We start from the raw sequence: 25,434 nt of genomic DNA, 5'->3' as shown, positions 1-25,434 counted from the left end.
TGGTGTAAGCGTGTACATAAATATTGATCGTGTACTGTGGGTCCTGTGCCTACGAAATAAGAGGTACTGTGGGTCTCACGGTTCGCTAGTGCGCGTGGGGATCGTCCCCACAAAATTAATTATCATTTTTTTATTCATAATAGGGAAAAAGAGTTTTAATAAATATAGTTAAAACAAATAAAAAGAAAAATGTAAATAAAAAAACATTAAAACGGAATTTAGGAGTACTATTGTAAGATTGTTATTCTGCTGGAGACTACCACTGTACAAGTAATAATTAGTGGCAATGCCATGCTGCTTCAAATAAATATCAAAGGAAAGGACAAACTAAAACCATTATAATGTCTAACATAGTGAGTGCATATTGAGGAATACAGTGTAAATAATGATAAAGAAACATATGTGCTTTTTTCAATCTAAGTTATACCTTTTTGATTCTTCAGATTAAAATGAAAAATTAAGAAACTATAATGATGGTTGCGTTAATGAGTAGTGGCGTGAGGGTTGTCATGTCAGTTAAACAGCAGAAAAAATAAAAGAATGTGGGAGACAGCCTTTGCCTTTCACACAATTTTTAAGCTCTCTTCTTTTTTCTAAGGAAAACAATAGTACACAGTTAAATATTTCGCGGGCCCTTTGTTTCAATCAACTTAAGATTTATTAACAGCTTCATAATCGTTTTCCTCGAGTTTGAAATCAATCAGAATGTTTTAGTTTATTTGTTATAACATTTTGAGGACTTATTTTTGCTCAATTTTTCATAATCCCTAATCTGCAGGTAATAATCTAAAATAATATCTATAATTTTGGCAATGTCTTCAAATTTGATATATATTTTTCATTCTTCAATCTTGATCTTGACGCTGTAACTTACAAAGTGAGAAGTTGTCACTTTTATGAACAAGTTACAACTGTAACTATACTATAATGTTATAACTAACAAATTACATTAAAGTTTACACAAACATTTTCCCATGCTTTACTATCTAGTTAGTGTGTGATTTATAAAAAGTCAATTACAAACTTATTGAGATTATTAGATTCATAATTTTATAATTATTCAACAAAAAAAAAATCTAGGATTATCAATAAATTCAATTATTATGTTATTGGTTTATGATTTTATAAACATTTCATCACAAAATAATGAAATGAAAATATCATTAAAATAGAAAAAATTGTTTGGAAGACTTTACAAAAATAGAAAAACTAATCAACAAGATTCTAGAAAGCTCACTAACAATTCTTTAAAAAATTATCACTTATTTACTTTTTATGATTTTATAGAAGTCATCAAAATATTTTACAAATTAGAATCCAATAACATTCTTAATTTTGACCGAATGTTTTTTTATGTGGTTAGTGAAATCAAAACGCTTTGTCGAATAGTGTGTGGTAATCCAAAAACACGATCATTACTTTAACATCTCAAAAGATGTAATTATCTTAGGTAAAACGTTGTATTTATATATTTGTATGTGTGTTAGTTTTGTCAACAAAGTTATAATGGATGCAATAATAATAAAACACATAATAACCAAAATAGCCAATTTTATTACACTTGATAGTATAACCAATAGTGAAATAATAAAATAAATCAAATTTTAATTTCCCAATTCAGTATCATAATCAAGGAGTGAAAATGCTACCAAAATGACAAATTTAATGTGTACATAAAAATGATCGGAAACAACAAAAAAAAAAACATAAATGTGCCTAAGTCCATATTATTTCAATATATTCACATTAATATAATTAGCTTTAATAGATGAGATACCATATTAGAAATCTCAAGTGTGGTGGTTCCCACAAGCAAAGAGGGGAATGAGATAGCTATCTACCTATATTTATATCTACCACAACTTCACTCTTTTTCCTCAATCAACACACACAAATCAACACACTCGTTCTCCTTCTCTCCATCGTTTGATCGGTTGTTGTCTCAGTTCGATCCAATGGCGGATAACACCGGAAACGATAACCGGAGATCGATATGGGGAGTCCCGGAGAAACTTCAACTTCACATAGCGATGCTGACGTTGCAGTTCGGTTACGCCGGGTTCCACGTGGTGTCTCGAGCTGCTCTCAACATGGGGATCAGCAAACTCGTCTTCCCTGTTTATCGTAACATCATCGCCTTGCTTCTTCTCCTTCCCTTCGCTTACTTCCTCGAAAAGTAACGTTTTCCCTTCTTTATTTCAAACCCTATGTGTTTTCTAGTTGATAGTAATTTAATTAACACACTTAATATTGTGTTGTTTAGGAAGGAGAGACCAGCGATTACTCTCAACTTTCTCATCCAGTTCTTCTTTTTGGCACTCATCGGGTACATAAAGATATCTCTATATCTCTTTCACTCTGATCTTTCCAATAACAAAATTGGATTATTAACAATTTGTTAATGAATTATTATACACAACAGAATAACAGCGAACCAAGGGTTTTACTTGTTGGGACTAGACAACACTTCACCAACATTTGCTTCTTCCATGCAAAACTCTGTTCCCGCCATTACTTTTCTCATGGCTGCTCTTCTCAGGTATTGGATTGATCTCCTTTTTATTTGTTACTCTTTTAATAATTCGAATCGAAATAATATTAATATTTAAAAAACTTATGAACAGCTAGGATATGTATCACTTTAATAATGTTCAGTTTGACTTGTCAACGTACCATAAGTGGATTAAATATTATACATAGACAAACATTAAATGGCCCTTGTAAATTAATTACAAAGTATATAGTGATCATCATAGTAGTAACCATACTGTTCATGTACTGTATGTAAAAAAAAAAAACAATACAGGATTGAGAAAGTAAGGATAAATAGAAGAGACGGCATCTCCAAAGTCTTAGGAACAGCTCTCTGCGTAGCCGGAGCTTCCGTCATCACTCTCTACAAGGGTCCAACTATCTACACTCCGACCAGCCACCTCCACACTCACCTACTCACCACAAACTCAGCCGTAATAGCACCGTTAGGAGACGCCGCGCCCAAAAACTGGACACTTGGCTGCATCTACCTGATCGGTCACTGTCTCTCGTGGTCTGGATGGCTCGTGTTCCAAGCTCCGGTTCTTAAATCTTACCCGGCGAGGCTCTCGGTTACGTCTTACACTTGTTTCTTCGGAATCATTCAGTTCTTGATCATTGCTGCTTTCTGTGAAAGAGAATCTCAGGCTTGGGTTTTTCACTCCGGTTGGGAGCTTTTCACCATCCTCTACGCCGTTAGTATTTTCTTCAAATCTTTTATTTTTAGCCCTATTATTTAAATCGATCAATTTAGTCCTTAAAAGTTTTGGTTTAATTTCAGGGAATTGTAGCGTCTGGAATCGCGTTTGCCGTTCAGATTTGGTGTATTGACAGAGGGGGTCCAGTCTTCGTTGCTGTTTACCAACCTGTTCAGACTCTTGTCGTTGCGATCATGGCTTCGATCGCGTTAGGAGAAGAGTTTTACTTGGGCGGGTATGTCAAGTTAATAAAACCGAGTTGTTTATTTCAAATTTAATTATACTCCAAGGACCTAAACGAGAAATAAACGTTGACTTTTGCCACGTGGCGACTTTCTAATGGCAGGATCATTGGAGCCGTGTTGATCATAGCGGGACTTTACTTCGTATTGTACGGTAAGAGCGAAGAGAGGAAATTTGCAGCGCTTGAGAAGGCAGCAATCCAGTCATCCGCGGAGCATGGTATCGAGCGTGCACCTGTTTCTCGCAACTCGATCAAGTCGTCCATCACAACTCCACTGCTCCATCAGTCAACGGACAACGTTTGACTTTGTTCTTTTCACTCGTAATTACAAATGCCATTTTACCCCAATTAAAAAGGGAACAATGGTGTTGCACGTTTGTGTTTTTATGACTTTTGTGTCTGCTTTTTTTTTTTTTTTTTAAATGTTTTCTCTTTTTTTTTTTCTTTAATTATTAGTTACCTAAGAAAGGTTTTTGAGAAAGGAAAAAACAAAAAAATGGCGGATGAGACATCATTGTTCATGAGGATGAAGATGATGATGATGATCTTATGTGGGAGGAGCTTTGGGTTTTGGATTGGGGCTTTTCTATATAAAATATCTGGCTGATATATTAGTGCCATTTTTCTTGTGTTTTTTTATTTTTATTTTATTTCTTTCCTTTTCGATCATGATCAATAGAATGTTATAATTTGCATTTATGATCTTTAGTAATTTATCACTGTCGGGATATTCAATCTGGATTAGATCAAACGATTTGTTCTCAACTGAAGCAATGGATCTTTCAACAAAATTGATTAAAAGTTGTCTATTTAAACAAAACAAGTTTGGTTAAAATTTATTTATTTTTCAAATATCCAAAAACTTAGCCGAATGGACAAAAGCAAATAAACATTTAAACATAATATATAAAAGTTGAAAAACCAAAACTTTATAATTTCATATCTCAAATTATATCAAACCTAATATAATAAAATATGGAGTATGGACCATCTAAAAAAATTCAATCCATCTGTAATCAATTGTCTTTTGACTTCTGAGTTGAACGGTCCATAAATTCTAACATGGTATTAAAATTTAGATGACTCGAGATAGCTATGTTTTTCGATATGAATATTTGGTCCATACTATAATTTGGTTCGAGATAGCTAGCAGTAAAGCACTGAGTGTCTTTCTCCGTTCTCCTGGCCTGGGCCGGCTTACACGTTAGTTTTCTTACATATCAAATATTATACTATATTTTTCTCTTTATATGAACAAGTCCATTAACAAAGTTTCTTCATGTACATAAGCAAAGACACAGTCATACAGTGCATGCATAAACTAAGTCGCAGAAGTGTTATCTATTTTGCTATCTAACTTTTATCTGGCATTGAATGAATAAGAAACCAAATTTACATGTCAATTAGTCGGTATGTGGATTCAGGATTTGGTGTTTGAGTTTGACCCAATCACTGTTTACTAGCATTAGGTAGAGAGTAGAGACCATTTATATGGGCCGATGGGCCGAATATAGATTTTGGGCTGACGATAAACGGGCCATGTAGTACTCCGGTGAGAGGGTTACAGTTACACATAGCACAAAGGCGAAGGTATGAAAAGAGGATATAAGAAGTAAAAAACACAACAAACGAGACAATTAAAAAAAACACTGAAAAGCCCATCGAAAATAGAGACATATGTAGTCTACACACTGACCGTTACACACAAACGTAACATTCCCGTTTTCTTAACACAGATACATTGCACTTTAAGTTTTCCCCATGACACATATTTATTTAGCTTTGAGACACACAACTGTCGTTTTTACGTTTTAAGAATCTACTTTTACACTACAGACAAACGACATTTATAGATGTGAACATATATAATTTACATGGAGCTGGTGTATATTTACATATATAACCTACATCACGGTGAAAATATATTTGTATATGTAATTTTTGTATATGATAGTCTTTATAATTAAGGAGAGTTTAGTGACACCTCAAAGTGGGGAATGAAAGGAATCCCAATTAGAATAGCCACCGGAAATACAAGTATCAAATCGAGAAATATCATTATCTCCTTCATTAACCCAAGGAAACCCTAACGACCTTGTAGCTTCTTCCCATATAGAAGAATCATCCATTACCGGTAATTCCACGTTTATATGCTCCCATGATATCTCCTCTGTCACTCTCCTACATGATGACATCTCGTTGGATGAACACGGCGACTCGGAGTCGCTGCTTTTTCCACCAGTGTTGCTGCTTGGTGTCGTCTGGGATGTCTGAGACGATGGCGTTTCAGGGTAACTTCTTAAGGACTCTGGGAGGTTAAGATGAGCCTCGGGACCATAAAGCTTACGAGCTGCGGAGTCATAAGCCAAGGCAGCTTCGCGGGAGGTGTCAAAGGTACCGAGCCAAAGACGAGCTCCTCGGTTAGGCTCACGGATCTCAGCGACCCATTTTCCCCAAGTGCGTTGTCTAACACCTTTGTAGGTGCAAGACGCGTTATCGGGTCCACCTTTTCCTCTCATACAGCCTTTCCTCGAACTAGCTTGGACAGTTCGTTGTTTCTTGTTAGCACCAACCATCATCACCTTTGGCTCTATGGATGACATGTACGGATGTTGACAGCTCGAAAGTGATGTTATATAAAGATTTTTTGTGAGTGATAAGGCAAAGATATGATGTAATGGGTAGGTGTGTATATATAGTGGAACATAGTGATGAAACGTGGCGTGGAGAAGATATAGCTGGCGCAGACATGACGGAGGGTCGTGTCGCGAGGAGGAAGCTTGTGTTGTGTTTGTAATCCTAACACTTGTCTCGAGAGACCCTTCTCTTTTTGGCAACAGTGATCGTAAAACCAGCTGAGAGAGAGAGAGACGATTTGAGATTTTCTAAAAAACAAAAGAGAGAGATATGGATAAGGTCATCCACGATTGGGCAAAAATATAAAATATATATCACTATGAATTAACGGTTCGTCGTGTGAACGCATTTAATCCCAAATAGCCTTATTTCAAATAGCTAAAAATGAAAATTAAAATACTGAGTTACAGTATTTGAGTTAGCAAATAATGTAAAAGTTTGATTTTATATATTACTAGGAAGCCATAGAATGACCAAAACTTTTCTTGATGAATCACTGATACATATATATTTGTCAAACAAATCATATCATACAAGTTGTAACTTGTAAACATTGAAAAAGAAACGTAGGTAGGTTTCCTTAACTCTCCGTACGTAAGTAAAGTCACCAAATATTTTTCCTTGATGTTATCCATTCTCTTGGCTTTTAATTGCCACGTGAAAAAAACATAACAAAATAGTCAGTCATGTGGCGACTATTTGTCCACGAAACTGAACGTGCGGACCCCAAAGGTCTCTCGGAAGAAGACACAAAGTTGAATTTTTGCTTCTCTTTTTAAGAGAACATTTGTGGTCGAGACACACGTGAAAAGGCTGCCTCTTCTCATGAGTAGTTTGATAACTACAAAAGCTCTGGTTCCAATTATCTCAACATTTTTTTTTTCCAAATAAATAGTCTTTTTTGATCAAACATATGTTATTATTCACTAAAGAAAAAGTAACATACAAGGTAGGAAAAGAGGGCAGAATAATGCATCTCTCAAAATTTAGAACAACAAAGCAGTAAAGATAAATAAGTACATGAGATAATAGAGACTTGAGAGTTATGGACCAAAAGCTAGCTACCATTTTGGAGTTTGTAAGATCAAGACATATCAATGCTATTCTCTTGAGCAAGTCAAAGAAAGAAAGAGTAACCACTGTCTTGCAACGAAGAAAGGGTGGCAAAGAAACGAGCAAAGCTGAGAGTCTCACCAGACATAGAGCTTTGACGGGGATTTGAGCAGGATTGAGGGTGCTGTGAGAAATGGTACCAATAGAAGTGGTTGTGAATCTGGGTTGAAAGGGAGTAGCTTGAAGAGGTTGTGGTAACCATTGCTTCCTTGAGCAGAGATCATAATGCCACTATTCTCCAAGCTTGATTGAAGGGTCTTCAATAAGTTGATAAGATGCAGTTTGGAGCACAAGTTCAGTAGGCGAGATAGAGAGAGGAGGTTGGTGAAACAAAGGTAACCCCCACTCCTTAGAGTTGGGATCATAATGCCAAGTTTCAGCCATTGTTCTCCTTCTAGAGGTTCATCCCTAGGTGATTCTAGTAACATGGTTCTCAGGGGATTCGTACACCAAACGAGCCACAATGATGGTTTAAGGTTCCATAGCAGTCTTCTAACTAAGGATAGCTTTAACCTGATCAATCGTTGGCTAGGATGCGGAAGACTAGAGTTCAGACCAGACCTAGTTACACACTGACACTGGAGCTGTCGGAATAATGAAAATATATGGTAAAAGAGAACACAGGATGCAGGCATTGAATGTAATACAACAAGCAGATCAGATTCACATCAGAAAACCAGCATTGCAATCCTACAAATCAACCACTTCAAGGAACCTTGACACAAGAAGTTTTCAAGGGGATCAGTTGCATTTATTCTTCTGCTACCGAGGAAACCTCGACTTGACCAAACAGATAGAACTGAGACTAAACAAATTTGACTTGAAAAAGTGTCTAAAGCTCGTCCAAGTCATAGGAGAATCATATCTTAAACAGAGCGAGCTAGTAATCAGGATTCCAAGATAAGCATGAGAATTAAACCTGGGCCAAAGGGATGGCAAGAGAGAAACATAGGACGTTTTGGGTGTAGGTTGCATTGTCACAATCTTTCTCGTCTCCGGCGTCATAACAGAGCTCCTTTCCAACTGCAACCAAGTAAACGCCTTGGTGAGGAGATCAAGATCTAAGGAACGGTGAGATGTTGCGATTGACAGCGAGAGAAGACGGAAGGATAGGCATAAACCGAGGCTAGTGGGGCATTCATGTTTCTCAGGGACAGTACCGGGTGGCTGGAGACTCGATGGAGAAAGCTCACCGAGAAGAGTCACCAGATGCAGACGAGGGGCGGAAGTTGAAGCTGAAGCACGATTGAAATTGAGATCTGGAAACTCAAGGGATCTCCGATAAAGCCAAAACGAAGATCGAATAGACTAAAGAGAACAAGGAAACAGCAGAGATGAATAAACGATGATTCAGCGACGCCGATCGGACTCGACGCCGCCGGGAGAGGATATTTCGGTGGTTGTGCCAGAGAGAAGGTGGTTAAAGCCAACTCTTTTTTTTTGTTCCATAACGGTTGAGATTCTATTCCAAATAAATAGTCTAGATTTTAATTTGAAGTTTTTTACTTCCATAGATTATTGTGGAATTTGGTAAGTAAGCATTAGTAACAAAATCAATGCAATTGCAAAACCAAGATAAATTAACAACTACCTTTTTGTCAAAATAACATTTTACTTTAGACGATAGAAATTACTTTCGAACCTTGTCTAAGGTAGATTTTTTTTTTTATTGCCCATATCGATAAAAATGCTTTATTCTAATTCAGATTATTAAATATCTAGTACCCAAAAAAAAAACATAAAAGCAGTAAGGTTATTTAAGATGAATTATCTTGTTCAAATGGGACTTTGTTAATGGTGGATTTGACTTCGATAGTCCCATGCCTTGTGATAGTAGCACAAAAACTCCTCTCCGATCTATGATCTATCACGAATTTTTTTGATTGGGTATATCTTTCTGAATATCCATTCCTTTTTTTTTTTTTTTTTTTTTTAAATTTGTTGTCAAACAATCCATTCCTGTTAAAGTGAAGTATCTATTTGTTTTTAATGTATCAAATAGCCTTAGATTAAATAAAAATGTACGTGAGACAATGATTTTGACCCAAAAAGAATGTCGATAACAAAGTCAAAGTTGTTGTTACAATAGTATAAAATTATGATAGAAGAGAAATATATCATCGATGGTGAGTGATGTGTTGGGGATTATTGCAAACATTCATTAGCCACAAACTTTTATAGTGAAAAATAATCAAATGTAATTTTTTTTTTCTAGAGAGTCCAAGTTCCAAGATTTGATTAGCTTGTAGGTTGGTCATCATCTTCGCTCTTCTCTTTGAGGATCATATATAAATAAGATGCAACGCTAAGAGTAGCGGCGCCTAAGGCAATTCCTCTGAAGACATCGAACTGATCGTACTTGTTATAAAACAAAGCCACGAGAACCGACACGATCGGCCACGTACAAACACTGATCACGTTCGAGAACTCGGCCGAGACAGCCAACACTAGCCCCACGATCCCGACCCAGTATATCTGCCATGCAACGGCTTGACCCACCATAGTCCACACGTAGGAAACTTGCCCCTTCGAGAACCCATCCATCTCTCTCTTCAAGTTGTGATGGTCGCCGGAGATGAAAACGGCTGCGACAAAGATGACAGTGGCAAGGAGAGACGAGAAGATCAGCAACTCAAGAACAACGATGAAACTTGCTTGTTTTCTGTTTGGGGACTCCTTGCAAACGGAGATAAAAGCCTCGAATGTGCTCCTGATCTGGGAGAGGAGCAAGGAGAAAAAGCCGGCGGCACATAAAGCCACATACATAACACGAAAGTTGTGTATCTTCCCGTTGTAAATGATGGGTGACCCGGCGGAGAAAGTGTAGAGAGTGAAAGTTCCGGCTAGGGTGGCTAAGATGAGAGAGAGAATCATCCATATATTGAATTTGACTTTAACGGAAAATATAAAGATGGAGAAAATGGGGGTGAAGAAGAGCTGTGACGTGTAGATGAGAGTGAAAACTTTAAAGGGGATCCGGTATTTAATGTTCGAGAAAAATGCTTGAAAAAACATGTAGATGACAATAATAGGGTAAACTACTATTAGCGTGAGGGCGATTCCATCGGAGGTAATGAGAAGTTGTTTCCGTTTCTTGGAGGAGAAGGAAAGGGACGAGGAGGATGGGGAATCCGACGACTTGGAGAAGGGATTGGGTCCAGAAGCTGTACCTACGGCTCCGGTTTCTGTGGAGGAAGTAATAGTTCTCGAGGATCCTGGCGATGCATTGACCTGTTACGGCCAAGATGATGCATATGATGATGGTAACCCACTTTTTGAGTCTTTGGTTCGAGTCACTGGTTTGGTTTATTGGTGTACTTGAGCCGTGCTCCATATAGAGCGGCATTTGCACAAATTGTTCTGCAAAGGAAAAACATGTAATGGTTAATCACAACATATTTGATCAGTAAAAAAGCCGTTAAGTAATTTAAAAAAAAAACATATTTTATCAGAAGAATCTGCTTACCTTGTGAATTGGACTGCATTGGTTGATTATACCCCATTGATAAAAATATACGAGTTTTGAGAGTTTGGAAGCAAATGGTTTAAGATTTATTGTTATTTGATTATGTTTCTGAGGAATTAGAAAGCTGGATTTATGTCTTTATAGCCAAGCAATGGTTTGGGGGTGGACTTTGACGGGGTAAGGCTGATTTGCCTAGTTGAGCAATTGGGTTTCAGACTTTAGTTACTATTTGCAGACGAAAGCTGAGTATTTAAATATCCTTTTCACATTCTATTATATTTCATTGTGATTTTGTCAGCGGAAGACTCATTATTCTGACATATTCCTATGAGTAAGAGACCAAGTATAGTGAGATGACTTTCTCATTCAACTTCCCATGTTTAGGAATTAATCCCTGGAAGGATGGCCCAAATAAACAGCTCGCTACATATGGTAACGAACACTTCTTAGTTCTTGGGATAGAAGAAAATTCAAAATGTATGTTTGGAGTTGAGGAGATGAGCTAGGGAGAAAAAGTAATACACAACAAATTGAACAACAAAATGTATATTAAAATGAAATCCATGTTTAAGACTTGAAATATTTAATTGCATGGTGTCACACGGCACAAGGGAGAACATGTAACAGAATAAATGAAATCACTAAAATAATAACTAACACACAAACTTTATTATTTTTCTTACTGTTTTCAAAACATTACTTCAAAACAATTCAAATCCCATTGGTGTAGAGATGTAAGGATCAGGTTTTAAGAACTCAGAGATGTAAAAGTAATACACAACAAATAGAACAACAAACCGCAAAACTCTAGGCATCTTCCAATTACCAAAACCTCTTTTATGTTTGTAAAAAGAAGAAGCGACCGCAATGGCGGAAAGCACTAAAGCGGCTCCTAGAAAGCCACTAAACTCCTCTTCTTCGTAATTGCAAAACAAGATTCTAAGAACCGCCACGATCGGATAAGTACAGAGACTGATGACGTTCGAGGTCACGATCGAGTCGGCGAACACAACAAGCCCTACAAGCCCCACCCCATAGATTTGCCACGCGGCGGCTTGACCAACCATAGTCATAACGTAAGAAACCTTTCCCTTCGAGAAACCATTGATCCCTCTCTTCAGATCATGACTCTCGCCGGAGATGAAAACGGATGCAATGGTGGCCAAGAGAGACGAGAATATGAGCAATTCTAGAACGTCTTTGAAGCTAGCTTCCCTGGTGCTATTGGTGATGAAAATGCTATGAATGTTGCAGAGGAGAAAAGAGAAAGTGATGGAGGCTAATAAAGCCGACCAGTCACCGCTTAAGTTAGAGGAGAGAGTGGTGACGACGACGGTGAAGATGAGAGATATCACAATCCATAGATTGAATTTGATACGGTTGACGATGCCTGAGAAGATCGATGTGAAGTAGAGATGTGTCCCCTCGATGAGTAGGGACTTCGTGAAAGGTGTCTCGAGCTTACCTTTGACGTATAGTTTTACCTGAACCACCATTAGTACGCCGGTACAAAGGTAAAGTACGGTGTGGGAAGATGGATCGGAAGTAATGAGAAGTTGATTGTGTTTTCTGGAAGAGAGGATGAAGAAAGGGAGAAGGAGAGGGTATCCGATGACTCGGAGGAGAGGTTGAGTCCATACGCCGTCATATTGAAAGTGGTTCCGGTTAGTGTGGTGGTCGTAGAAGGTTTCGAGGAGTCTGGCGATGGATTGACCGGTTATGACGAACATGATGCAGATGATGATGGTGCGCCACTTGATGGGTTTCTCGGTTTGTTTAATCAGTGTAGTTGGATCAAGCTCCATATTGATTAGTGTTTCTACATATTCACCGAAAACAGGAGAAACAAAACTAAGTTTACACAAACATTTGCACAACATTAGTATGTGATATATATCATGACTCGTGGAATCTAGAACTCAAAATTCAGCCGAACGGCATTCACTAAAAAAAGAAAGCAAAAATGTGACATCAGGATTATACATACCTTGCGGATTTTTCTGCATTAGTTTTTAGCTGATTTGTTGACTTCCTTAGCGCCTGTTTGTGTTAATATTCTCACCCGGTGGTTTGAGGGGTTGAATTTGACGACGCAAAGCCTCCTAAAGCATGTGTATCAGTACGACTTTTGAGCATGTGCATTATAGGTTTATAGCTGTTCTAACGACAACAATAGTGACAAAAATAATGAACAATTATTAGCTGAAAAAGTCAACTGATTTTTTTTTACTAAAAGAATCATTGTTAGACTAGTTGACTACGTATTGAAGAACTTATCTATAGTTAGACTATGCCATTCTATCCAAAAAGTGGAATTTGAGTAAGAAATCGGAACCGTATAACATTACTAGCCAGTATGCTTCTCTTGCATATCCTTCTTCTCATGTTTTAGATATCCAAATACAACATCAGTCCATCTTCAGATTAAATTGGTAGTTAAACTGAAACACCAATTCATCTTCAGATCCAACCATTCCGAAGACAGAAATAGTAAATGAGGTTGAAAGATTTGTCTAAACTGCTAGCAATTGACCTGCGCTACGCGCGGGAGTTAGATGAAGGTGTATTTGAAAGTTTTGTTGTGTATATTATTTTTTGGTTATGTAAATTCATCTTTATGTCTGTTTTTGTATTTGATTTGGGTGCTTATGTTGTTTGTTGGATATTTTTTTTTTAAATAGGCTTTGCAGTAAATATAATTTAGTGTGTTTTTTTCTTTTCAAAATCTGAGATCATCTTCTGTATTTTTTAAATGTTTTCTAAATAATTATGATGAGAAGTTAACATTGTGTATTTAAAGTTGTTGTTTTGTTGTAGTTGTTAGTTGTGATTAATGTATTATTATTTGTCATTGTCTAGTATACAATATTTGTATCTTGGTCCTTGGTTTTGGAATTTTTATTGTTATCTTTTGTCTTCATTATACACAAGTCTTATCATCACCAATTTTTTTAAGTATTCTTTTCCTCTTAAGTTTTATGATTTAGTTAGTTTTAATTTTAAATTTGGTTATTTCAATTATTTATTTTAGAATTTATTCTTTATTTAATTGAAAAAATCAAAATATATAATACCAAATTGAGCTATGTATGTATCTCCATCTATAGTGTCCACCTCAATACCAATTTTCTTAAGAAAAATGTTTTTCTAATCTTTTGAACTTTCTATTTATTTGTTAGCTTTAAATATATGGTCAACACAATTTATTATCTTAAATTTCTCTTTTTATTTAATTGATGAATTTAAAGAAAAATAAACTCTCTTCTTCTAGAGTGACATCTCATCACCAATTTTTTTTTTAATATATACATTATCAAAATTAAAATACAAATTTTCATATTCAATTTATTTATTAAACAAAATATTTTTGAGTATTTGAATATATGTAGGTGTGATTATATTATCATCTAAGAAATGCAAGTCTAAATAAAATTACATGATGTCTTGATTCATGATGTCTTGATTCATGAAATAACATTTAAAATGGAAGAAAACTTGTATATATAAATAATACTAAACATTACGCTCCGATCATCCTAATCAACTAATTAAGCCTATATATGGTATTAAAGTCGACTACTCGCTAATAGACATGAAGCATGTTACAACAAAGAACAAAAAGTGCTTTGAAAAATACTTTATCGATATCGTTACGAACATGCAGGGATTTGATAAAGCCGAAACTATGAATTGTGTAATGATTAATGAATACTTAATCATTTTATTTGGAATTTTTCCATATACAAAATGGAATCTTCTTAGTCTAATAGTCTATCTAGTAATTTAAGTGATCTAACCAATAAATGTTTGTAGAGGAAAAGTATACGAAACGAAATGTTTAAGATAATTTAACGGAATAGAAAACAAGTTAAACAATTGGTTTTGGTCGGTACACTCAAGTTCAGTCGTAAGCTATGACGAAACTACATTAAGATATTAGTATTATTCTACTCTTTCCAACAATACGGGATATTAAAGTACGTACGTATAACGTATCAGTAACCCAATAGTTGAATCAAAAATCTTGCCGAGAATCATATATTATATAGTTTTTGGATGATAAAATGATGTATGAAGAAATAGGTTGGAAAGGGTAGTCTCTATGACGATTGTTTGTGAGGGCCTGAGGGGACGTCGCCTTCCAATACCATTTTGTGATGCTTTCTATATATTGTTGTGACTTGTATGGAGTGCGACTTTGTTCTCCATTCCTCGCATAAAACACATATCATCCCTTACACAAACACCCCCTTTATCCTATACTTACCATTTCCCTAGCTAAGTTAGCACCATTACAAATTAGTAGTATAAATGTAAATCGTTAAGTAGAAATAAACTATAATACAAAAGAGCGTTTTATTTCAATCTTCTTATTTTCTTAAGGTTCAGACTTTTTTATTCTTAATTAACACACACAATACACACAGATAGAGGCACAAAGCCTTGCAAGCACAAACGAAAGAAGTTATACTCAAAACACGGAGAGATAACAACTACAACACAAGAAAACACACTGAGTTACATAAGAACACATTTAGGTTTCTCGATCACAATAAGTACTGGATTTACGCTTTAATCAGAGATGCAGTTAGGTTTTTATTAGGATACATGAGGATTGGTTATGGACTGTTTATCAACCGGTTATCTCTGGTTTATTAGTTTGGTGTAATGAGATGTTTGTATATAAGGAGATAAGATTTATCTTCCTAAACTAAGCTTTGTAATTCACATTTATTTTCTATCAAGAAAGTTTGTTGAGCTTATCGTCGGAGTTATCCTTTGTTTCTCTCTTCTTCTGTTTGCTTTATTTCTTTGATTGACCTTTATCGTGTCGATTCTTTGATTTTCTTTTACAAATTCGACCCGATTTCTCTTTTCAAATCCCTAGAGTATGGGATCTTATGTTCCTCCTTCTTCTGGGAATCCGATGACTGCTTCGCTTCAGTCTAATTCAACTTCGAGTGAAACCGTTGAGCCTCCGCGATTTCAGACAGATCAGTATGAGAATCCTTTTTATCTCAACAGTAATGATCATGCTGGGCTTGTTTTGGTCTTCGGTCGACTTACAACGGCTTCAGAGTTCCTTCTTAGAAGAGATCTATGTGGATGGTGTTGAATGTTCGCAATAAGCTGGGTTTTATCAACGGTACGATTACTAAGCCTCCAGAAACTCATCGTGATTATGGAACTTGGTCTAGATGTAATTATATTGTGAGTACCTGGTTGATAAACTCAGTAGATAAAAAGATAGGACAGAGTTTGCTCTATATTCCTGCTGCATAGGGCATGTGGAAAAGTATTTTCAATCGTTTTAAACAAGATGATGCTCCTAGAATCTTTGATATTGAGCGACGTCTTAGTAAACTTGAGCAAGAATATTTAGATGTTACTGCTTACTATACAGCTTTGGTTTCTCTCTGGGAAGAACATAAGAACAATATTGATCTTCCTATTGCCCAAGCCATGAAATCAGAAAAATGGACAAATGCAGCAGGTGATGAACTTAATGCTCTTGAGTCTGCACATACTTGGGATGTTGAATCCTTACCCCCAGGTAAGAATGTTGTTGGTTGTAAATGGGTGTTTACTATTAAGTATAACCCTGATGGTTCAGTGGAGAGATATAAAGCTAGGCTGGTTGCCCAAGGGTTTACACAACAAGAAGGTTTGGACTACATTGAAACTTTTTCTCCTGTGGCAAAGTTGACTAGTGTGAAGCTACTACTTGGTGCAGCTGCTAAGAAAGGGTGGAGTTGAATACAGATGGATGTCTCTAATGCCTTTTTACATGGAGATTTAGATGAAGAAATTTATATGAGTCTACCTCAAGGGTACACTCCACCACCAAATGTCACATTGCCTCCTAATCCGGTATGTTTACTTCGCAAATCTCTTTATGGCTAGAAGCAAGCTTCTCACCAATGGTATAAACGTTTATCCTCTGTTTTGTTGGGTGCAAACTTTATTCAGTCCCCGGCTGATAATACACTTTTTGTCAAAGAGAGACCCGGATCTTTTATTGCAGCTTTAGTCTATGTTGATGATATCATGATCGCTAGCAATGATGATAAAGCAGTGGATAGTTTGAAGGCATTTTTACGGTTTGAATTCAAAATTAAGGATCTCGGTCCTGCCAGATTTTTCCTTGGACTTGAAATCTCCCGCTCCTCCAAAGGTATCTCGATTTGTAAGAGAAAGTATGCACATAACTTATTGGAGGATGCAGGTTTACTTGGTTGTAAACCGAGTCCACTCCCCATGGATCCTAGTCTCCATCTTACAGCTGCAATGGGGACACCTCTTTCTCATCCTCGATCGTACAGGGAACTTGTTGGACGATTACTTTACCTTACAATTACAAGACCAGACAGCACATTTGCTGTTCATCAACTTAGCCAGTTTATCTCAGTTCTCTCAGATATTCACCTTCAGGCGGCTCATAAGGTACTCAAGTATATCAAGAACAATCCTGGCCAAGGTCTAATGTACTCTGTAGATTCAGAGATATGCTTGAATGGTTTTTCGGATGCTGATTGGTCGAACTGTAAAGATACAAGGCGATCAATAACTGGCTACTGCATTTATCTTGGTGATTCCTTAATATCGTGGAAGTCGAAGAAACAGAGTATTGCGAGCCGGAGCAGTACAGAGTTAGAGTATCGTAGCATGGCACATGCGACTTGTGAGATTATTTGGCTGCAACATCTCTTAAAGGATCTTCATCTCCACGTGACTAGTCATGCTAAGCTTTACTGTGATAATAAATCGGCTATGCATATTGCTATGAATCCAGTATTTCACGAGAGGACAAAACATATAGAGATCGACTGTCACATGGTTCGTGATCAGATTAAAGCTGGCAAGCTCAAAGTTTTTCATGTACCATCAGAGAACCAGCACGCAGACCTTCTCACCAAACCGCTCCATCCAGGTCCTTTCTATGGATTTCTTTCTAAGATGTCATTATCAAGTCTTTATCTTCCAAACAAGACACCTTTGAAGATAACGACTTGAGAGGGGCGTATTAGGATACATGAGGATTGGTTATTGACTGGTTATCAACCGGTTATCTCTGGTTTATTAGTTTGGAGTAATGAGATGTTTGTATATAAGGAGATAAGATTTATCTTCCTAAACTAAGCTTTGTAATTCACATTTATTTTCTGCTAAGAAAGTTTGTTAGAGCTTTGATTGCTCTTCTCTTCTTCTTCTTCTCCGTTATGACTATCCGGTGAATCTGAATCTTAATAGTTTTTGCCGAAAACCGCGTAAACCGAATTCCATCCTTCTTGAGTAGGGTGATCATCGCATAAGGTATAATTCTTCACACCTTTCTCGTCCACAGCACCACAAACGCCTCCGCAACACTCTTTCAACGGAGTTTCAAACCTCGTAATCCCTACATTTCCATAAACCAATCACACAAAAAGTCTTGAAAATATGGGTTTTAATTATGTATAATGATGTTTTTCCAAAAAAAAAAATGTATAATGATGTTGTTTTAGTACTCGATCTTTACCTGGAGTCTCTCCTTTGTTCTTCAAGACGGTCAATAACCATGAAAGTTGAATGCTCGGTTTCCTTGTTGAGCTTGGCCACTACTGTCTGTAACAAGTTTACAAGTTGTTTGCAATAAGCGAAAGATGAGCCTTTCGAGACAATGGGGATAGCAATAATGGTATTGCTATCTTTTTCACTCCCAATGCATGGATTCGCCTTAAATTCACCTCGGTTTGATTGATGACTTGCTTCATGTATACTATAAAGCCCTGTAATAAAGGATCAAGTAAACTCTCTTTCTCATATATATTCATATAAAGCATTGGCCTGACTGGAATTAGTAGTCTAAGACTAAGAGCTAACTAAATTTTGAAACCTGATTTCTAGAACTATGCAATTTAGTCATAAAATGTTTAGACCGAATACACACTTTCTCCATTTCCTAAAAATCTATGTTTTTTGCTTTAAAGTTTTGTTTTATGTAGATAATAATTTTTTTAAAATAATTCTTTAAAGGCAAAAAATTATTTGATATCTCATTATATAAAATTATGATAGCTAATGGTCATATTTATATGATTATGATTAGAAGTCATCCCGTGCGTAGCTTACAATGTTGTTCAATTTTAGTAATTTGGAAATTATTAGTTTTTATTTGTTTAGTCAATACTGTTTTATTAATCATCTGTTTTATTAAACTCAAGAAATTATTGGTAATTTGAAAAATATACTGATCATTTTAGTTTGTTTGGGTTACTTGAATTTTCCATTTATATATAGTATTAGAATATTTCAACACATGGAGAAAATTTTGATTGCATAGTAGAGTATATGATTTTTTTTCCCTTTAGATTTTCAATACATATTAGAGCATGTGCATTGGTGAGAGACTCATTAAGCTTCTCATCATATAATATTATCTTTTAATGTAGAGAAATTTGGGAACATCTTTCTAATATTGTGAGTCCATTGGTGAGTTTCTCGTCAATATAATATTTTTATTTTTAATATAAATTAATATTTTTAATATAATTTTATTTGAATACTTATTTGTTATTTTTCTTTGCATTTGATCTTAAATAATAAATAAAATTATTAATATTTTAAAACATATTAAATTGCTTATTAATTATATTTAATTTTATTATGTAGTTATATTTCATATCATATATGTATTATCAATAATAAAATTATATATACTAATATAGTTTGTGAAAGTTTCATGATACTATTTTTTTTACAATTCTCATAATTTGTTTAATCATACTAAAATTTTTATTGTATCAACTAATATTAATTTTAAATAATATAAATATTGTATATTGTTTAAAATTATGCATAATGGAACTTGTAGAAAGCTAATTTTATTGTATGACTTATAAAAAATCTAAAATTTTAAAAATAACAAAATAAACTATTTAATTAAGATTTTAAATTTTTGTGGATTTAGTTTATTATAATAAAATCTAGCTACTTAGATAATGACATGTGTTATTATATGTTAAACCTTGAGAATCTATTTTTCCTTTTTCAATTAAAATAATATTATTCTTTATTCATTAATTTTAATTATTAGAAACTCTATGACGAATTACCAATGCACATGGTCTTAAGCATTTACCATCTTTTTGCTTTTGTCGCTTGCGTTTGCAAAATTTCTATTACCAGTTCGAAATCTACAGAAAAATGTAATTTTAGAATATAACTTACATGAATAAAATCTAAATATGAAATTTAGATCAACAAAAATTAACTTAATAAATAATGAAATCACATTGTTCCCTCATAATATAATTTATTATTTATACATTCTAATACAAATTAAAATTGTTTTTACGAAATTTTAATAATGATAATGAATCCAAGTAAATGAAGTTATAAAAAATTTCACTAATTTTTGGATGAGTATAAACATGAAATGGTTTTATTTCATGATCATCATATATGCAATTGAATAAAATGAATAACCATTTTATCGTATCTACTTAGAAGACAAACCGTAGAATATTATAATGTCAAATGTCATAATAATAAAATTTCTTACAAAGTAAAATATTATATGTGAAAGTGGAAAATGTTACAGGAATTTTTTTTGTTCTTTTATTTCTAAGATGGTTAATTCTAAAGCTGTTTGATACTAAGATTCTTAAAAATATATGATACCAATATACAATTTGCATATACTACTCAAAACTATATAAGTCAAATTAATCAGATATAATATAGAAAAATGCAACTCATATCGTACCATGATATAAAAAGACATCAGAACCTTAACAACATGATTTTTTTAGCCTATGATAGTAAACATACAATTTTCCATTTTTTTAGTAGTTTTAAATACATTTTTTTTGCTTAAAGATAAAAACTACTAAGAAACTAAATTTACAATGGAGAAACTCATATACATCATCCAGTAAGAAGAAGTTTTATCCTGCTTTACCACATGAATGTCCAAAAAGAAAAAAATATTATAATTCTAAAATATAAGAAAGAAACAAAACCTAGCATGCCCAACATATTAAATCATGATACAGTTCATTTTTCTCATGATGTAGTAATATTAACACAACCAACAAACACGACAACCCTGAAGTAAAAATAAAACATGGTTGAAGGCTCTACCCATAGGCCAAGCAAGTGAAGTTAAAGGTTAAGGCATCAATTTTTCTGGGGCATATTTTAGGCCAAAAATTTTAGGTTTTTTATGTAGGAAAAAATTAAAATTAAAATTATAAGTTCAGTTATTAACTCTATTTAAAAAGTTTCCATATTCGAAAAGTTTTAAAAGAATAATGAGTTATTTGGCAATATAAAATTTATTTTCGTATAAATATTTAAATGAACATGAAAACACTGAAAAGAGAAAGAAAAATGTGAGCAAGCAAAAAACGAACTACAATATGAAAATAATGAAATAATTTTTTTATTTTAGTATATTTTATAATTTTGTTTACAATAATAAAAATGGGGTTTTAAAAAATATTGGCGTATGACATCCAAAGTGTCGGACCGGCTCATGGAGAGTAGGAAAGACATACATAAACACTCTAATGAATAAATAAATTTGTTAACATTCTCACATAATTTTTTTAATATAAACAACAAACATGATAACCTGCAAAAATAATTTAAAAATTATCCAAGAATACCTATTGAAATTTAGAAAGATATATAAAAATAATATAATTCTTTATAGGAACCTATTGACTGAAATTAAATAATAATAACTGGAAAGTTGTTTGAAAAGGAGAGTAATTAGGGATTGAATTCTAATGTCATAGAAAACGGAATAAATTCTACTTTTATGGGAAAAATTTGGTAAGATCTAATGGGGAATAAATGAGTAAGCAGTTATCAAATTACTTACGGAAAACATCCCACCATTAGATTATATAAGAATAAAAGCCATAAACTAAGCATAAATGAAAATCCAAAAATTTATGAATTGATAAGAGAATTTTTAGAACACATAAACATCCCACAGTCTAACATAATCTAAAATCATTTCTTGCCCATGAATCATTTATAAGATTGAAACCAGAAATAAATTTATACATAATTTAGAATCCGTTTTTGCCCTGAATCATACATAAGATTGAAATCCATATTTATAATTTTAAAATAAACTATAATCAGTTTTTTTCATAGGATGAAACACAAACTAAGAAATGGTGGCTTTAGATTAGAAGGGGTCTACAACGGTTCTTATTGAAGAAATGAAAAAGAAAATGGCAAGAGTTTTTTGTTTGTTTTATGGGCCTCTAATTACTTAGGTCCAAAGTACAAATGAATTTAATTAATTTGATCCAAACAAAAAAAAAAGACAATTACAAATGAATTTAATTAATTTGATCTAAAAAAAAGAAGTGTTAGATAGATAATATGTCAAGTGTCATTTCCTTAGCAAAAACTGAAAAAACCTTCTCATATAAGATATAACACATGAAACATATATAATTTCTCATTATAATTACCACTATAAAATATTAAAATTTGTTCAAACTTATGATTGTTATTTATTTTTTTTTATCACAGAAAAGTTAATTTACTTAACTTTTTAAATTAATTTGTTCTTTGAAAAATTGTCACAGTCGAAGAAAAGTTCCATAAATTTGTGTGTTGAGAAATATTCATAATAGAGTTTAGCACACATATTTATAAAACAGGAAAAGACATTAACTATTCAAACCAGCACAAACAAATAAAGTTAGAACACTTTTATTAATGGATTTAAAAGAAAACTGAAATGAAAAGTATTAACTGGTGTCTTGTCGCTAGCTGTTCCTCTTCTCTTGACGAAGCCTATAAAAATAAGAGGCAACGCTAAGAAATGCACAAGCCAAGGCGGCTCCTTTGAAAGCATCAAACTTATCCTTGTCGATATCAAAGAAGAGAACCGTCAAAACCGAGACGATGGGCCACGTAGAGACGCTGATCACATTCGAGAACACGTCCGAGACAGCGAACACAAGCCCCGCCAAACCCACCCAGTAGATTTGCCACGCGAAGACTTGAACCGTCATTATACCGAAGTACGCCTTCTTTCCAAACACACGAACATCTCTCTTTATAATGTGATGCTCGCCGGAAATGAACACGGCCGCCAAGGAGACGACGGTGGCGGCGATGGAGGAGAAGAAGATCAACTCGACAACGGAGGCAAAGCTAGGGTTTCTGTGAGTGGCTACGTCGCGTTTGGAGATGACAGTTTCGAATATGTTCTTGATGGAGCTGAGGGTAATGGACAAAATTAGGGCGGCAAATAAAGCATATACCACGCCCCTTACGTATCTCACTTCGTCCTTGTTGGGTTCTCCGGGGAAGGAAGAGTAGAGAGTGAGAGAGCCTGCGGCGATAGAGAAGACGAGAGATATAACTATCCATCGATTAAATTTGATTTTATTGATGAGGAAGGAGAAGATAGGTGTGAATAAGAGCTGTGACGTGTAGATGAGAGTGAAAACATTAAAGGGTATTTCGTGTTTGCTTATAGCGGCGAGTCTTGCTTGCATAACCATGTCGATGCCGATACAAGGGTATAGTATGGTGAGGTATTTGAGGGAGCTTCGATGGGAGGAGAGACGAGGTTTAGTCAGATTCTCGGTGTAAAGGAGGAAGTAGAGAGGGATGCGGAGGAAAGGGAATCCGATGACTTGGACGAGGGATAGAATCCATGTGCCTTGACGTTTGTTGTTTGAGTGGAGGTAATAGTAGTTCTCGATGAGTCTTGCAACGGATTGACCTGTTATGACGAAGATGACGCATATGATGATGGTAGGCCATTTGATGGTGCTTGTCCGGTTCGATGTGGCGGTTTGGTTCATCAATGTGGTTGAGCTATGCTCCTCATTGTTGATTGGTATCTGCACAAATTGTCCTACACCTACCAAAGAGAAACATACATAAATGCATGAATGAAAAGGTAAAACATATATACATGCACAAAGGTAAACATAATTTGTCTACCTTGTGGATTGTTCTGCATCAGCTGATCGCGTCCCATGATTTACTGAGAGTTCTAAGGATGTCGGAAATTTTTCTCTTGATTCAGGGCAAACGTTTGTAGTTGTATTATAAAGATGATCAGTTTTGTACTGAACTTTGTGTGTGTTTGTACTGAACTTTGTGTGTGTTTGTACTGGATGATGTTTGCGTTTATTACCAAGTGATTAATTTGGAAGTGGACTTTGACGGCGTAATGATCTGACTTGGTTTTAACTACACCTTGCAAGCAATCATATTTAATTCTTCTTTGGTTGGAATTTTTTCGTTTCTTAGATATGATTAATTTGACATTGATATCTAACAGTGAAGCAAAGACGTGTCAAAGAGTTTCTTGGTACCTTTACAAAAATTAAGTAAATTTTATTTCTCTTAATAAATTTTATTTCTCTTAGTAAATTTTATTTCTCTTTTGTACTGGATAGTCATTGTTGTTTTGTTAATAATTCTCAAGTCACTGTTGACCTGTGAAAAGGACTGAGCTCAATTTCTTGACTTTGAGTACTTTAAACCTTTTTATTCTTGGGTCAAGGACTTCAATAAGTATTTTAAGTTTTAAGGATCTGATCTCATTTTTGTTTAATCTTAACTCATATAAAAAGACATTTGATACTATAGTTTTGCTAGTCTCTTTTTTATTTGTGGTCAAACAGTTAATTAAGAAAACATTTGATAGACTTATTCAACTTCCAACGTTTTGTTAATCATGGTCATGGGTCATGGACCAGGCTCCATTCTCATGACCAGACAACACTCTATGGTATTTGACATAATTCAGTTCATTCGTAGCAAAACCAGACGATCAAACTTAGTCCAGTGTCTAAGTACTCAACATGAACACTTAGAAATTCGATAGCCCAAGCAGTTTATTCAAACCCATTGGTAAGTTTCCACTTGATTCTATACACTAGAAATATACAACGCTCACTAGAATCTACGCCAAAGTACCCTAGTTTCGCATATGCAAAGAAACTGATGCCAACACCATAACCTTAGAATCATTGATAGGTTGTCACAAATATATATGATATACATAAATGATGGTATATACAGAACAACCAACACTGCTTAGTCTATATATGATCGTTATATTGCAGAGTTAACATTCTCCGATTCAGTGAACCCTCTACTTATACCCAGTTTATTAAGAATAATCCAGGCTTCAACTCAGGAAGAGCACAACACTTTTGTACTCAATTCAGCTAAATCTTTTCAATTTCCCAAACATCTAATACAATATCACTATAATTTACAACACATTACTTACACTTTACGAACTTTGCAGTTTTCATAAATTTCGTATATTCAATTACTGACAAACGTCAATACAGCAAACGCAGAAAGAGAGAGTGATTCAGACTTTTTATGTACCAGAGTTGGTAAGAACACACACACACTGATTAATTAGGACGAGGAAGGAAACACATCTTTGACAGCAGAAGCTGCACTCAAGTAATTAAGTGTATTCCTCAACGTCTCTCTTTCTCTCTTTAACCTAGCGGCAGTATCTTCAAGCTCAAGCAACGCTTGCTGCTCTCTAGGAGCTCCTTCAAACGTACTTCCGACGAAGAACGAGAACGGCGTCGGAAACTGATTCCTCCTCAGATCTTGCACTTCCTTCTCAGCCTTCCCATTCAATCTATTCGATAACCTAATCACTTCTTTCATCAGAACTTCGACCTCGTTCGCCAACGAATCAAGATTCTCTTCACCTGAAGGACGATCTTCAAGCCACGTCA

At 34.8% G+C, this 25,434-nt stretch overlaps 7 protein-coding genes across 7 annotated transcripts in view; 2 read left to right on the top strand and 5 right to left on the bottom strand.

The window, feature by feature from the left end:
• Positions 1,861–4,173, top strand: LOC104751423 (protein WALLS ARE THIN 1). Its single transcript, XM_010473361.1, has 6 exons — positions 1,861–2,176; positions 2,264–2,326; positions 2,423–2,539; positions 2,807–3,227; positions 3,314–3,465; positions 3,577–4,173. Exons 1-6 carry the CDS (start codon positions 1,956–1,958, stop codon positions 3,776–3,778), a joined length of 1,176 nt encoding a protein of 391 aa, XP_010471663.1. The 5' UTR covers positions 1,861–1,955; the 3' UTR covers positions 3,779–4,173.
• LOC104751422 (dehydration-responsive element-binding protein 2D) lies at positions 5,114–6,334 on the bottom strand. Its single transcript, XM_010473360.2, has one exon. It carries the CDS (start codon positions 6,075–6,077, stop codon positions 5,460–5,462), a length of 618 nt encoding a protein of 205 aa, XP_010471662.1. The 5' UTR covers positions 6,078–6,334; the 3' UTR covers positions 5,114–5,459.
• Positions 9,463–10,727, bottom strand: LOC104751421 (putative purine permease 15). The gene is given in 3 exon segments (XM_010473359.2): positions 9,463–10,324; positions 10,326–10,584; positions 10,691–10,727. Coding segments are annotated over 3 exon segments (1,158 nt in total).
• LOC104753859 (probable purine permease 14) lies at positions 11,392–12,773 on the bottom strand. Its single transcript, XM_010476049.1, has 2 exons — positions 12,678–12,773; positions 11,392–12,509 (listed from the first exon to the last, which is right to left on the bottom strand). The coding sequence occupies exons 1-2, from the start codon at positions 12,694–12,696 to the stop codon at positions 11,392–11,394; spliced, it is 1,137 nt and encodes a 378-aa protein (XP_010474351.1). The 5' UTR covers positions 12,697–12,773.
• LOC109129534 (uncharacterized mitochondrial protein AtMg00810-like) lies at positions 16,454–17,704 on the top strand. Its single transcript, XM_019237811.1, has 2 exons — positions 16,454–16,561; positions 16,661–17,704. Exons 1-2 carry the CDS (start codon positions 16,454–16,456, stop codon positions 17,702–17,704), a joined length of 1,152 nt encoding a protein of 383 aa, XP_019093356.1.
• LOC104753858 (probable purine permease 14) lies at positions 17,935–23,696 on the bottom strand. The gene is made up of 3 exons (XM_010476048.1): positions 23,660–23,696; positions 22,530–23,576; positions 17,935–18,089 (listed from the first exon to the last, which is right to left on the bottom strand). The coding sequence occupies exons 1-3, from the start codon at positions 23,694–23,696 to the stop codon at positions 17,935–17,937; spliced, it is 1,239 nt and encodes a 412-aa protein (XP_010474350.1).
• Positions 24,868–25,434, bottom strand: part of LOC104751420 (lon protease 2-like) — a 6,327-nt gene continuing 5,760 nt past the window's right edge. Inside the window, exon 2 of the mRNA XM_010473358.1 lies at positions 24,868–25,419. Within this exon, the coding sequence (XP_010471660.1) occupies positions 25,100–25,419 (320 nt within the window). The 3' untranslated portion in view covers positions 24,868–25,099. The remainder of the gene's footprint in view (positions 25,420–25,434) is intronic.

The sequence above is a fragment of the Camelina sativa genome, chromosome 16 (assembly GCF_000633955.1).
Source record: "Camelina sativa cultivar DH55 chromosome 16, Cs, whole genome shotgun sequence".
Taxonomy (NCBI): domain Eukaryota; kingdom Viridiplantae; phylum Streptophyta; class Magnoliopsida; order Brassicales; family Brassicaceae; genus Camelina; species Camelina sativa.
This window is presented reverse-complemented; position numbering and strand designations above follow the sequence as displayed.